General features: G+C 52.0%; 1 protein-coding gene across 1 annotated transcript in view; it reads left to right on the forward strand.

Moving 5' to 3' along the window:
- LOC137205551 (ALK tyrosine kinase receptor) overlaps nucleotides 1-14288 on the forward strand; it is a 65429-nt gene that overhangs the window by 22350 nt on the left and 28791 nt on the right. Inside the window, exons 9-14 of the mRNA XM_067703863.1 lie at nucleotides 616-720; nucleotides 2730-2916; nucleotides 3600-3690; nucleotides 3820-3884; nucleotides 5284-5413; nucleotides 11523-11620. Coding sequence (XP_067559964.1) covers nucleotides 616-720; nucleotides 2730-2916; nucleotides 3600-3690; nucleotides 3820-3884; nucleotides 5284-5413; nucleotides 11523-11620 — 676 coding nt within the window. The remainder of the gene's footprint in view (nucleotides 1-615; nucleotides 721-2729; nucleotides 2917-3599; nucleotides 3691-3819; nucleotides 3885-5283; nucleotides 5414-11522; nucleotides 11621-14288) is intronic.

Here is a 14288-nt window from a genome sequence, read left to right on the forward strand (position 1 = left end):
CGTCTGAACACAGCGCTGCCGTGCTCCTCCTCAAGTCTTCTCCACATTAAATAACCCGTTTATTTCCATCCATTCATGTGGGACACAGGTTTATGCCTCCTTCTCACCCTGGTGTCCCAGTTGTCAACGTCCCTTTTGAAATGCAGTGTCCGGGCCCAGGCACGGTGCCTCGGTGCGGTCCATGCCAGTGTGCACCCGGGCCCGCCCTCCCCTGCGCTGGGCCCGGTGCGCTCGCGGACAGAGAATCAAGTCAGCCTCTAGAGTCTAACTGACCGGGACACTCTGTCGCTGGGTCGTACTGAGTTTGTAGTCATCTAAGGTGCCTGAATCTCTTCTGCAGCCGCTGCTGGCTCACCTTTCATCCTCATCCTGTCATGCACATTTGATGTTTTGGATCAATGTCCAGATTTTGATATTTATCCCTTTTACATATTCCCTCCCCACGAAAGCTACTGTTGAAAGTTGTAAAACCAGGACAAACCTGCTTCATGGCCTGGTCCTCTGAAAAGGATGGTGGTCCAGGCGTCCAAGGCCGGGGAGGGTCTTTCTGACTTGGGGCCAGCTCAGAGGAGAATCCGTGTGGTCATTGGTGCCCCGTGGGGACCTGTCTTCCAGTGTCGCCCACCCCGGAGCCCCACCTGCCAATCTCGCTGATCCTCTCCGTTGTGACCTCTGCCCTCGTGGCCGCCCTCGTCCTGGCTTTCTCCGGCATCATGATCGGTGAGTGTCCCAGAGCCCCAGCACTTCCAAAGCGGGGCAGGGAAGGCAGACCTGGCAGAACAGAACAGCATCTCAGGCTGTGCCGTGGATGCCGAGGTTTCACTCGAGGTTTCACTGCCCCTGGGTGGGCAGTGATGAGGGCAGCCCACGCCAAGCCAAAACAGAAGGCCCCCTCACTCCACCCCCTGCACATCCCTGGTCCTAGGAGCCATGATTCTGAACCTCAGCCCTGTGCATAGCCTCCTGGTTGCTCAAGGAGGGGGCACTCTTCAGAGTGCTAAAGGTCAGCCCCACCCCAGGCCTCCCTTTCAGCGCTCATCAGACCTGGGCTTCTACTAGTCTGGCTCGCTTCCCGTGTCACGCCTCCAGCCCGCCCTTCCCCACTCCATGCAGAGAATGCAGAGCTGGTTTCTGACTGTTTCCAATTAGGCCAGTGAGCCAGGGAGTGCTGACCTGCAGGTCGCAGAGGGCCCTGCATGGTCCAGCCAGGCTCTTCCTGCTGGAAATGCCCGGGACAGGTGAGCAGGGACCTGAGGGGAAGCAGAAGGAAAGGCTCAGCTCCGGACAGCACTTTCAGGCCAGCCGCTCGAGGGCAGGGAATCTGGGGGGGGGGGGGGGGGGGGTGGGGACAGGGAGGTGGCAGCTAATGTGATCCCCATGATGCCATCCTGCAAAGGGCAGGATGACGAGAGCTACCTGGCTGCACGCTTACCACGCGATGGGTGACTGACACATTTTAGTTCACCAGACCCTCAAAGAACCCTATGATCACGGTTGGCATATTTCACAGAGGAGGAACTGAGCGCACAGGAGTTGACTCACTTGCCCCGGCCCCGCCCTGTGAATCACCTCCCATGGAGTCTGCCTTATATATGGAATGTTCTCACACATAGTAGTAACAGTGATAGTGGTCACTTGTACTGGGAAAGCTGTTTAGAACTTTCCAAAACCATTTCTTTCCTTTCTTTCCTCCTTTCTTCCTTCCTTCCTTCCTTCCTTCCTTTATTTATTTATTTTCGTGGCACCGCACAGCTTGTGGGATCTTAGTTCCCTGACCGGGGATTGAACCCACACCCCGGCAGCACCATGTCCTAACCACTGGACCGCCAGGGAATTCCCTCCAAAACCATTTTATGTTGGTGAATTCATTTCATTATCACAAACCTAGGGGACGGGGAGTGGGGCTTTAGGAGACAGGGCAGGAGTTATTGTCCCTGCTTACAGAGAAGGAGACTGAGATCCAAAGAGGTCACGTGTCGCTTGTCAGTGTCACAGCTTGTAAGTAACAAAGGCAGAATTAGAACTCAGGCACCAGCTTAGACCCAGTTTAGAGACCTTTCACTCTGTGACGGTCTCCAGCTATGTGGCTTGGCGGTTCTTCAACTGTAGGAAACACAGGTGACCAAGAACCCCAGCTGTACTCTCAAATCCATTGCCATGCTTGCCCCACCCAGCGCCTGGGCAGAGCAGAGCTGCTAATGCAGGCCCCCTCCTGGAGACATGGGACTCCTCTGACGGCCGACTGCGGATCCAGAACCTAGCAAGAGCCTTGCTGGGACTTCTTTAGACTGAATGGCCGTCTAGGGTCTTTGCTCAACCTTCCCTCACCCTGTCCTTCACATGGGGTCAGACTTTCAACACAGTATGGTGGCTTCCCAGCCTTCCTGGGTTCCCTCCCAATTATCTCTCACAGGCGTTTCCCCTAGTAAAATCCTTGCCTGTTTAATCCTGTCTTGGGTCTGCTTCTCAGAGGACCCAAACTAATGTGCCTCTGCCCCTGCATGATACAATAAATGTTTTCCATTCATATGATTTTAAGCTTTACATTTACTTTCATCTTTCAATTAAAGGTATGCTTTCACATCTGTAATCATTTTGTTCGTATGACTAAGTGTGATGGAAAGTTTTAGATCCCTGTGGAGGAGCTGGAGATCCAGGAAGGCTTCCTGGAGGAGGTGGCCTGGCTGCCTGGCCCGGGCCACCTTGCGCTGACCTCCATGTGTCTGCAGTGTACCGCCGGAAGCACCAGGAGCTGCAAGCCATGCAGATGGAGCTGCAGAGCCCCGAGTACAAGCTGAGCAAGCTCCGCACCTCCACCATCATGACCGACTACAACCCCAACTACTGTTTTGCCGGCAAAACCTCCTCCATCAGTGACCTGAAGGAGGTGCCCAGGAAAAACATCACCCTCATCCGGTGAGTGCCCATCACTGTCCTGGGGGGCAGCGGGGGGTGTGGGGGAGGCAGGGAAGGGAGAGCTCCAGGGGGCCGGATGTCATCCCTGCACCACGAATTCCTCCGGCAGCAAGAAGCCAGTAGAGCCACCCCTCAGGGCCCCCAACCCCCCCAGGGAGAGAAGGTTCAGTGTTCAGGGCCATTGGGGGGGTGTTTGCTTGTTCAACACCCCATATACACATGGGGTTGGTACAATGAGAGGAGGATTAGATGGGAGGAATGGGGCTCTCCTCAAAATCCGCCCAAGTGCCCCTCCCCAGGCCTTGCTCCCCACTCCTAGCTCCCAGAGCACCCTGTGCACATGTCTGTCACTCACCAAGCACACTCCAGGGGGTGTCCACCAGCTGTCTGTGCCCCTCACCCCCGGCCCCAGGGAGCACAGGCCTCCCTGGCAGGCTGAGCCTTAGTCCCCTCTAGGTCCCTGGCAAATATTAGAGGCTCAGTAAGTGTTCACAGAAGGAATGTCCAGCCAGTGTCCTGAATCCTGGCTTGGAAACTTTCTTGCCGGGTAAAGCAATGGAGGCCAGGACCGACGAGCAAAGCCAGACTGAGGGCATTACCCTTGAGGGTGTGCGTGACCCCCCTGGCTCCCATGTGCGTCCACTAAATGTGCCCCTGTCTCATCTCGCCTTCTCTTTGAACAGGGGTCTGGGCCACGGCGCGTTTGGGGAGGTGTATGAAGGTCAGGTGTCTGGAATGCCCAACGACCCGAGCCCCCTGCAAGTGGCTGTGAAGGTAAGAGGCAGCTCCCCTGTGGGCCTGACCTTGGCCAGGGGTCTCTGTAAGTGTGGCTGTCTGCTGAAAGCCTCTGACCTCTGCGGCTCACAGCCTCCTTCTCCTTCCCACCCTCCCTTCTGTGCCCAGACGCTGCCTGAGGTGTGTTCCGAACAGGACGAACTGGATTTCCTCATGGAAGCCCTGATCATCAGGTAACGATACAGGGAGACACCCCACACCACTGCCCCAAGCCTGTAAGGGACACGAGATGTTTCTAACAGGCACATCTTCGAGGGAAACAGGATTGTCCTGCAGCATAGCCCTCCCTCTCCAACAGGAGACTCTGTAAATTCTTAGCACGTCTTACCAGAGTGGAACCAGCCCCCAGATGGCTGTCTTAGAAAATGAATCCAATCGATAGCGCTCCACCTTCAATCCGCATCCCTGTGTCACCAGCTGGTTCTTTTCCCCCTTTTCTTAAGAAACAGAGCATGCTGGTTGTTGACAGTAGAAGATACAATCCTCCTCCAGGCATCTCTTCCACCAGGTGCTTCGCCAACCCCAGCTCTCAGCTCTCATGTAAAGGAAATGGGCCCCCAAGTGATGGAAGGTGCCCACCCTGGTCCACCCAGCTGGCCTGACCCTTCAATTGGTGGATCTGGGGCCCCCCACTGGGAGTCTCAGTGGCCGGGGCTCTGACAGCAGATGTTGGACCTTGAGATCTGGCCAGGCTCATGGCCTCCTGGTGCACTGGGGAACCTCAAACATCCTGAAGGCTGGGGCAGCCCGAGGTCTCCCCTTGACAGAAGTGGAACGAGTCCAGAGCAGCATGTGTGGTGCGCTGGGTCCATAGGAGGATAGCAGCAGGCTCAGCCCCTGCTTTAAAAATGACGTATTTTCTGACTGAGCATGTAGTATGTGATTATTGAATAAAACCTGGAAAGTAGGAGAGTAGATGGAAGGAGACCCGAATCACTCCATCTCTGTACTTGGCAGTAACTAAGCAGCATTATATTTGGGTGTACAGTCACCCTGTGTGTCACCTCTGCACACGTGCGCCCACGTGGAGTTTCCTGGCCCCGCTGCCTCACGTGTCCCGATAGGATCACATTAACAGGAAAACCCGAATCTCAGAGCCCCCATGAGGAGTCCACAGTGGGATCCGTGGCCCACTTCCTTGTTCTCTTCCACACACGGTCACCTGGCAGGTCTCACGCAGTCCCTCAGGAAAGCAGTTCCTCTTCCGCCTGAGGCCTTCCTCTGAAAACCCAAACCCCAAACGTGAATCCTGGCCAGCAGTCCGCGCCCCAGCCTCAAAGCCCTCCTCTCCCCACCCCCGCCCCACCTGCTCACCCAAGTTCCTCCTCGCCCCCAAGCAAGTTCTTTCAAGCAGACTGAGCTCCCGCCAGACCTGCCCTCTGGTTCTCCCAGCTTCTCAGCAGCCGGATTATCCTCTGCTTAGGCCCAGCCTGGGAGCCCTGCTTCCCACATTTACAGAAAGCATTTACAAAATGTGGCTTCTGAAAGCATAAATCTGTACCCGGCTTTGCCCACTTAAGGTTTTCCCAGACTCAGCTCAGTTAAATTCGGTTATTCCCCTCTGCTCTGCAGCAAGTTCAACCACCAGAACATCGTGCGCTGTATCGGGGTGAGTCTGCAAGCCCTGCCCCGATTTATCCTGCTGGAGCTCATGGCGGGAGGAGACCTCAAGTCCTTCCTCCGAGAGACGCGCCCTCGCCCGGTGAGTGAGAACCAGCCTTTCCCAGTAGCTGTGCCGGGGGACGGAGCAGGGGGAGGAAGGAGCCAGGGTGGGCAGCCTGGGAAGCAACATACTCAGTGGGACCGAGGGAGTCAGCCCATGGGCTCGGATCTGGGGGAAAGGCGGGAGAGAGGGGACAGAAGGTGGCTGAAGGCTGAGCCCAGCCCCAGGGAGCTTGTGTAAGGCTTGTGCAACAGCTTCTCCAGGCTGTATCTATTTTTATGGCCTGCTGATTGTGGAAAACCAAAACTAGGGACAAGCACAGTGGGGGGACTTTCATGCCGGCTGTGTCACTCACTCAACCAACTGACTTGGGGCAGGTCACTCTGCATCCACCCGTTCTGAACCCCACTGTCCTCATCTCTCAAATGTGGACATCCTGACCTTGTAGTTTTCCTATCAAAGTAGAGTGCTGGGGTATTTAGGAAGGTGCTGCATACATGTTATGGTTAAAGGGCTAGAGCTTGGGGGAGTGAAGAAACCTAAGTGACCCACCCACGCCCAGCCCTGCTTGGCCATTAGACAACCTGCTTAGGGCAGCCAACCCCCTCTAACCTCAGCATCTGCAACGTGAACTCCTCGGGCTAGGCTAGAACATCTCGGACAGAGATCATTTATAAAATACAGCACACTGGGGGAGCCCGGAGTCCAGCTGTCCACTCCTGTCACTGCCGGGGTCTTCAAGAGGCCTGGACCCTGGAAACTGGAGCAGAGCAGACCCCTGAGTTAGGACCTGACTTCCTCTGGTTGCCACTGGACTATGAGAACCACGGGGACAGCAGAGAAAGACCGACAACCGCTCTGCCACAGCAAGACCAGAACGGAACGCTCTCCTCACGAGGACCCCAGGTGGTTGCGGAAACCTCGGAAGGTCACGCCTACTCCAGTCCACGCCTTCGCTCAGGCTCAGTTGAGAAACCGCCTCCTTAGGAGCCTCCACACCGTCCCCGCAAGCCTCTGGGTGACCTCTCTCGGCATCTAAGAGGAATCCGCTCTAACGCCTCGAGAAGATGAGTGTGTGTGCACCTGAGCACACCTGGCAGGAGGAAGGGGCTGGGGGAGGGGCAGAGAGGACTAAGCCCACCTCACGGTAATCCTCATCTGCATTGTCACAACCACCCTGTGAAGGAGACGGTACAGATCTCACCCCGTTCTGGAGGCGGGAAAACAGTGGCTCAGGGCGGTCATGTGACTTGCCGAGGTGCACAGGAAGTGAAAGAGCTGGAGCTAGAGCTCAGGTCTGGTGGATCCTAATTCCATGCTCTCTCCAGCCTGCTGTGCTGTTTATCCAGATGGTCCTCTTCGAGAAGCCCTGAGTGCCAAGGTGAGGGTGGGTTGTTCAGAGCAAATGCCGCCAGCTATGCCGGCATCTCTGCCAGGTCTGGGCACCAGCCTTGGCTTTCCCACCAGCACCCAGCAAGGCCGAGCGGTGCTGGGAAGCAGTGCCTCTGGCAGACGTCACACGGAACCCTTGGTATCACACTTTGGGCAGAGGCCTAGCTCTGGCTTTCCCACTGGAGATTCCTGGGGCTTGAGGACAAGAAAGTATTGTGACCTCCTTGTAAAGGGAATCTGGGAACCCTTCACTTGGCAAGTCCGAGGACTTGCGGGCAAAGGTATCCCTCTCCCTTGATGATGAAAGAGGATTTGGATGTTGTCTCAAAGAACGAAGCACCAGCAAGGAAAAGCAGGTCACGGATCTCTCCCACCACCTCCAGCCCCAGAGCCGCCCCCAGGAGGCTCAGAGCAGGAGCCTGCTGCCGAGTTCCGACCTCTAGCTGCAGCTACCGCCCGAGGGATGCCCACAGCCAGCAGAAGGTCGACTCCGCTTGGGAGAGCCTCTTCTAAGGGTCGGGATCCCCCCGACCAAATCTGCCCGCTAACCCTTGACCCTGCTCTTCTGTGTGGCTCTCCCTGCCAGCCGTGCCCCTTGGTAGCACCCCAGTCCTCCTCCTTACCCCTCTACACACCCACTCGTCTCAGGTGAGCTGGTCGTTCCTGAGGTACTGCCCACGACGGGTGATTTAAAACGTCGGATCACAGCCTCCAGAGTGACCCCGTGCAAATGTGTTTGTAGCAGCAACTTCCGGCCGTGGGTGGAAGGGGTGGGGAGGTGGGGAGGAGGTTGCTAGGTGTCCTGCATGATTCTCAGAACCACAAAATCCAGCTTAGTGGAGTGGGGGTCAGGTTGACTGTGAGAAAGGAGCGCGATTTAGAAGTGGACCGAGGGGGCTAATATCAGCAAATCCTACACATGATGAAGAAGGGAGGGGCTGGCTGATGGACATCAGGGCCGGAGAGATACACGCCCTGAGGAGAGCGTGGGCAGAGTCGTGCCTCCAGCCTGTGGAGCTCACTGGATTCAAAGGCCTGAAGTCCACCTGATTCATTTGTTTGAAGTCCTTGAGTCTCCGGGCTTACCTGATGATGACCTGATGTGTGCAGGCACCCGGCTGGGCACTCAGAGTCACACGAGCACTCTGTACTCACTTCCTGCCATCCCCGGGGCTCAGTGGCTCCATGGACCATCAGCATAGAAGGACATGAAGTAATGATGGATATACAGACTCAGAAGACAGAATGGGTACCTGGGCCAACCATGTCTGTCATGGAAATGAAATTCATGGGTACAGAGGAAAACATCGTTTGGTCCCAGGACCCCACCTCCTCAAGAAGGAAGGACACTTTTAATGTCAAAACAACTTTGCAGATGCTCTCTTTATTGAACAAATTTTTATTGAGGGTTTAATATATGCCAGATGTAGGCTAGTAGCTGTCTTTTAATATCAGTTGATTCAATCAATAATGACAAAGACCATTAAGGAGTCAGTAATCTCTTTATTCAAGGTGGCGGTCATTGACCGCTATAGTGTCTATAGATGTTTGGAACATGGTAATCCTGTAGGTAATGGCTCTAGAGAAGAGGCTCAGTACAAGACGGCTTCTTGGATGTCAGAGGTGAACAGCAGCACAGGGGTGAGAACCTCTGGTTGCAACTAATGCTTAGGTTTTCATCTTTGGCTTCAACTTTGCCAAATACCAATGCTGCCTCCAAAGTGCGTGGAGGGGTATTTTCTCGGCCATGTCAGGAGCCAGGAATATGAGGGCCCAGCACCATTCGCATCTCATCACTTTTCAAAATGGATTTTTGCCACGTTTAATATTTTGTGTCCCCTGTCTGCATTCTTTGCTTCTTCCTTTCATCTTTCCCTCTTACCCTCATATGTGTCAATTTTAAAATATACCCCTAGTCTGTTTTTCACTTGGTGAAACAGTTCCTCCCCCATGTCCTGTGACCCTTCATCTCTAAATGCAGAAGCTACTTAAGGAAGGAACAGGTATCAATATTATTCTGTCTTTTATTAGTATATACATTATCCTTTGGAAATAGCCCCTCAGAAACTGCGAGCAAAGAAATTATTCCACTTCAGTGGGGCCTCTTTTCTCCCGTGTAAAAGTAGGATATTGGTCAAAACAGTGTCCCTGAAGGGAACTCCGGTACCCTGAGGTGCTACACACTCACACACATGCTCAGAAGAATTCCTTGGTCAAGCAAATCTCAGAGCCACGCAGACTCCTCTCCTACCGATTCTCAACACACATTAGCGTTTAGCAAAGACTCTGATCATTTCTGTGATAAAGAAGCCTATTTAACCCAGGAATTCCCATGCCTGTTTGATTGAATTCCATCCCACAGCCTGCTTTGGGAAATACTGCACAAAATCCTCTCTGAGTACTGGGCAGGCTACACCCATAACCATGGCTGCCCGAGTTGCCAAAGGAAGTGCCGCATTCAGTGGCAAATAGGGGGCAGAAACCCTGGTTCCAAGGCCTTCTTTGCCCAGGAAGGATAGAAATGACACTGAGCACACTGGCTGCTCTCTGCACTGCTAGTTTTAAGTATCGGTTTTGCCACAGCATCCACACCTCCGCCACCGCGCGCGCGCAGGCGCGCGCGCGCGCACACACACACACACACACACACACACACACACACACACACACACACACACACACACACACACACACACACACCCATGGGTTACCATCTGTCTGCTCTGTTCAGACTGATTAGCGGCGCGGTTAATTTGCTCTGAGCAGCCAAAGACAGGGAGCCCAGATAATCCCGGCCCGTGGGTTAATGCATGGGAAGATTTAGTCCCTGCAGCACACCAGACTCATGGAGCATTTGAGACGTCAGTGGTCCTTGCATCCTGAGTGATGGGGGCTAAGACACAAAGAGACCCAGGGGGAGCTAGGACTGGGTCCTCTTTGGCAGGAACAGAAAGCAATTTGAAAGAAAGAGAGAGAAAAGATTGTTCTAATACTATAGCAAGATGGATGCATATTCCCCTTGGAAATATATTACTTTCCTTTTCCCCAGGAGAAGGGGACTGTCTCTCACAGTGCCCAGTACTTCTCAGCCTGACAAGGTCCCGGGAGAAGCCCAACACAAGAGCCATTTCCCGAGACCCCACAGCACCCCCAGGAGCAGCCCCCTGCATAACTGCAGAGCCCTCTATGAAGCGCTCACTCTGTGCCTCTGACTGTAGGTGCTCTTAACCATCCAGGGAGGCCAAGAGTGTCATGCTGATTTCACAGACCAGGACACGGTGGCTTGGACAGAGGCAAAGCGGTCAGCCCCAGCTCACACAGCCAATAAGGGACGAGCAGGATGAAGCCCAGCTCAGCTCAACCGAGCACCGGAATGTGCCCTCACGGCATCTGTGTGCTGCATCCGTATTCACTTGGGTACCATGCGCTGCGCCCATGGCTACTCCGGCCCTTCTCGGACACGCTCTCCCGAGAAACTCCATTTTAACTCCTAGAATCCTACTTCCCCCAACCCAGATCCTTAAAGCCCAGTTCAGGGCAGTTTCGGCTCCACCCTGTTGACTGTGTGACCTGAGCCTCTCTGAGCCCTCAGCCCTCGCATCTTTAATACAGAAGTAACCTCTCTTCCCTACCGACCACACGGGATGTTGCATCAAAGGAGATCATGTCCTGGGACTTGCTCTGTTGCATGTAAGGCACTGCCCAGTGGTCCATGGGCAGAGACTATGCCCCTCCCTGAGTCTTCCCTCCCCAGAACTGAAGCATATGCCCTAGACAAACGCCTCTCTGCCTCCTTCAGTCCCGTGCTGTCTCTCCAAGGAGTCCCAGGGAGGTCCTGGTCTGTGGCCGGCATCTGGGTAAACCCTAGTTCCGCTGTAATCAACCAACGAACCCCCTTGTTCACTGAACCACGGCAGCGAGCTAAGGGTCGTATTGGAGACCACGGAAGTGGACGCTGAAGGCCCTGCCTCGGGTACCTCGAAGTTTCCTTGGGGACATGGTAAGATAGGCACAGAAGAGCGCAGTGAATGTGACACTGCATGACGACGTGTTGCTGCAGACTTGGGGGTTTAGGAATTTAAAAGACACCAAGGAGGGCATAGCCCTCAGAAAAGACTTCCCGGGGCTCCACCAGGCTGCGGGGAGGCAACGGCGGGGTGCATCTCGGGGGCAGCGGGGGTGAGGGGGCGGCAGCAGCTTTTGCACAAAAGAGAATCATGCAGAAAGGCCGGAGATGGCTCTTCAGCTGCCCATCATTTTCTGGAAGCTTTCCTTTTTCAATCCACTTCAGGTCTAGGTCTTCAGGAAGAAAATTAATTTTTTAAAAAATATTTTTAAGCATTTAACTAGAGCATTTCTAAAACAATATTAGCCCCCTTTATTTCCCCACAGGCCTGTTTGTATGTTTGGGGGATCCAAATGTTTATGAAGATTGAGGTGGAAGAATGGGCAGAAAAAGTGCAAAGGGGCAGGACGTCTGCCAGTCCCGGTTCCTGTGGTTTAGGGCTCCAGCCCCGCTCATCTGGGAGCTGCGACCCTGTAAATGTTGCGCCCACCTGCAGAGATGGAGTCTTTGGTCTGGGCTGAGGCCCAGGCATCTGCATTTTTTAAGCCACCAGGTGATTTCGAATGTGCAGCCAGGGCTGAGACCCTGGGGGTGGCGCACCTGTGTGGCCTCCTAGCAAGCATGGGAAGTGTTTCAGACCTTCTCTCCCCCAAGAACTTCTCATCATCTGGTCACTTCTGTCTGCCACAGAATCAGCCCTCCTCCCTGGCCATGCTGGACCTCCTGCACGTGGCTCGGGACATCGCCTGTGGCTGCCAGTATCTAGAGGAAAACCACTTCATCCACCGGTGAGTCTAAGTGGCCTTGCTCTACCCCCACCTTCTGTATGCTTCCCTACATGTCTCAGGGGCCCAGCTCGTGCCTTCAGAGCAGAACAATAGGTCTCTCTCCAAAGCTGTTTGGATGGCTCAGCTTTGTCTTTAAGATGGTTATCACTCTACCAGGGCTTCATCTGGCCCATAGGTAAAGTGGGATCATAAGACATCCATGCCAGCACTGGAGACCCAGATGAGCTATACCTGACCCCCTGCAGGGACTCCTGCCTGTGTCAAGTCCTAGATCATGTGAACGTTTCCATATCTAGAAAACTGGGCTCCTTAAGGGAAGTTTAAGGAGTTTGTATTTTCACATATCTGACTATGAGTAACTCGAAGGCAAGGACCCTGTTTTATTCATCTTCATATCACTGGCACATGGTGGGGCACAATAAATATTTATTGGATAAATTATTTTTTTCTAAAATACTCTGAAATGAAAAATAACGATTATTTTCTCCACCTCTGTACTTCATTTCCTCTACTCTTCTACTCTACTCCTTGTGTTTAAATGGTGTTTTCATTGGTACATCAAGTCCATGTGTAATGCTATAGACATGAGAGATGACACATATTTCTTTCCATGTGGCCATTCATGGCTTTCTCAGCAGACAGCTTGATTCTGAAACCTGAAAAGTCAAATAGATTGTTAGGCTCTTTGCAAAGCTCTTCCTAACCATTTGCTTCTAATTTAGTAAATAACAACCTGGTGAACTAATAAACATTCATTAACCCATCCAAGAGTATAAGACATTTTCCTAATAATTAGAATATGTAATACAACGTAGAAAATGAGAGAATATGTATGAGTTTAGAAATAGAAAAGCGTGTAGGTAGATAACAAGCTATGCTTCCTTCCCTAATAAAAATGGGGAAGTTGAAGGTCAAGAAATACACTGGCCTAGCTTCCCAGAACCATTCCTGAAACAAGGCGAGACGCTCACATCAGCTCATCCTTTGACTGTCACTTCACCACTTTGATCTTCAGATCTTCCTGTTGATTTTCAGCCTTTCCAACTTGCAGATCATTGTGCTTGATAGAAATAACAGAAGTAAAAGAGAAGCCAGGCTCCGTTCTTTCTGTTCTCCTCCAGCCCTGCCATTGTTATTCTTGCCCTTTTTAATGTGTACACAGCTTTCCATAAATCTCAGCTCTGGGCTTTATTGTTGTTCAGACATGACAAGGTTGTACTCTTTTTGGAATTAGTCCTTGGCTAGAGCTATCTTGCCATCTTTTGTCCACATCCTCTAAATCTGGGTTCATCTGAGAGCAAATGTGCTGTCCCCTTGGTGACTTCAGATCTCTCCCTTCACTTCTCCCTGAGGTCGTTTCTGCCTTTAAAAAAAAAAAAAAAGATTTATTTATTATTTTATTTATTTTTGGCTGCTTCGGGTCTTAGTTGCGGCACGTGGGATCCTCGTTGAGGCATGCGGGCTCTTCGTTCCTGCGCACGGGCTTCTCTCTAGTTGTGGCGTGCAGGTTTTTTCTCTCTCTAGTTGTGTCGCACGGGTTCCAGAGCACGTGGGCTCTGTAGTTTGTGGCATGCAGGTTCTCTAGTTGAGGCATGCGAGCTCAGTAGTTGTGGTGCATGGGTTCAATTGCCCCGTGGCATGTGGGATCTTAGTTCCCTGACCAGGGATCAAACCTGCATCCCCTGCATTGGAAGGTGGATTCTTTACCACTGGACCACCAGGGAAGTCCCCATTTCTACCTTTTTATCTCCACTCCCACATTAGTCACCAAGCATCCAGATTCTCTGACTGAGGGATCATATCCATCTTTCCTCTGACGTTTTGAAATCTGCTTTCCTAGAGGCATGACAACATGTTGACTATATCCAGTGCTGTTATTACAGATAATAAGATAACAGGATCATATTCTCTTAAGATTCTTATGGCTTTCATATCTGTAAATAGTTACTGAAGGTAGTAACAGTTTGTTGCTCCTTTTATCTTTTTTGAGAAATGAAATTGTCAAAGATTGAATCAATAATGTATCAGATGATCGCTTTATAAGCAAAGGGTGACTATTAGCAGAAATTGTCCATCTCGATCAAAGCTGTCTTCTGAGGTAATTGGTTTGAAGAAAACATCTTTTACATCTTCTAACTGGCTTGAGGTCTGTGGCACACTCCCCCAATAGGTTTACCTTAATTCTCTTTCCCCCACCCAGTGTCTGCCTTAAGATTCGCAGACTCCCATGCAACCACACCTGCTACTAGATCCACATGCTTCCATTTTTCTATTAGATCTCTTTCCTTTGGACATGCTTTATTGCCATTTCAATAAATATGTGTCATTCTACCAATTCTTGGTGTGTTCTATGATGTTACATTTACTTTCCTGCCATTAGATTCAAGATCAATTTTTTAAGCAACCATTCCCTGCACATCAATGGAAAGACCTTTCTGGATCCATAAATATTGTTCCTGGTCTATTTCACTATATTTCTCTTGAGAAGCAGTGGCTATATCTCTTACTATTTTTTTCTTCTTTTTGATGTCATATATGTTATGCTTTTATGGTTGCCTTAGGGCATTTTATGCACCGTTGCTCCTCGAAATTCAACTTAAACCTTCTGGATCAGGGCATTGGCATTAATGACATCCATCTCCCACCCTGACCCATTGTTCTGATCTCC

Source organism: Pseudorca crassidens, chromosome 14, assembly GCF_039906515.1.
Source record: "Pseudorca crassidens isolate mPseCra1 chromosome 14, mPseCra1.hap1, whole genome shotgun sequence".
Taxonomy (NCBI): Eukaryota; Metazoa; Chordata; class Mammalia; order Artiodactyla; family Delphinidae; genus Pseudorca; species Pseudorca crassidens.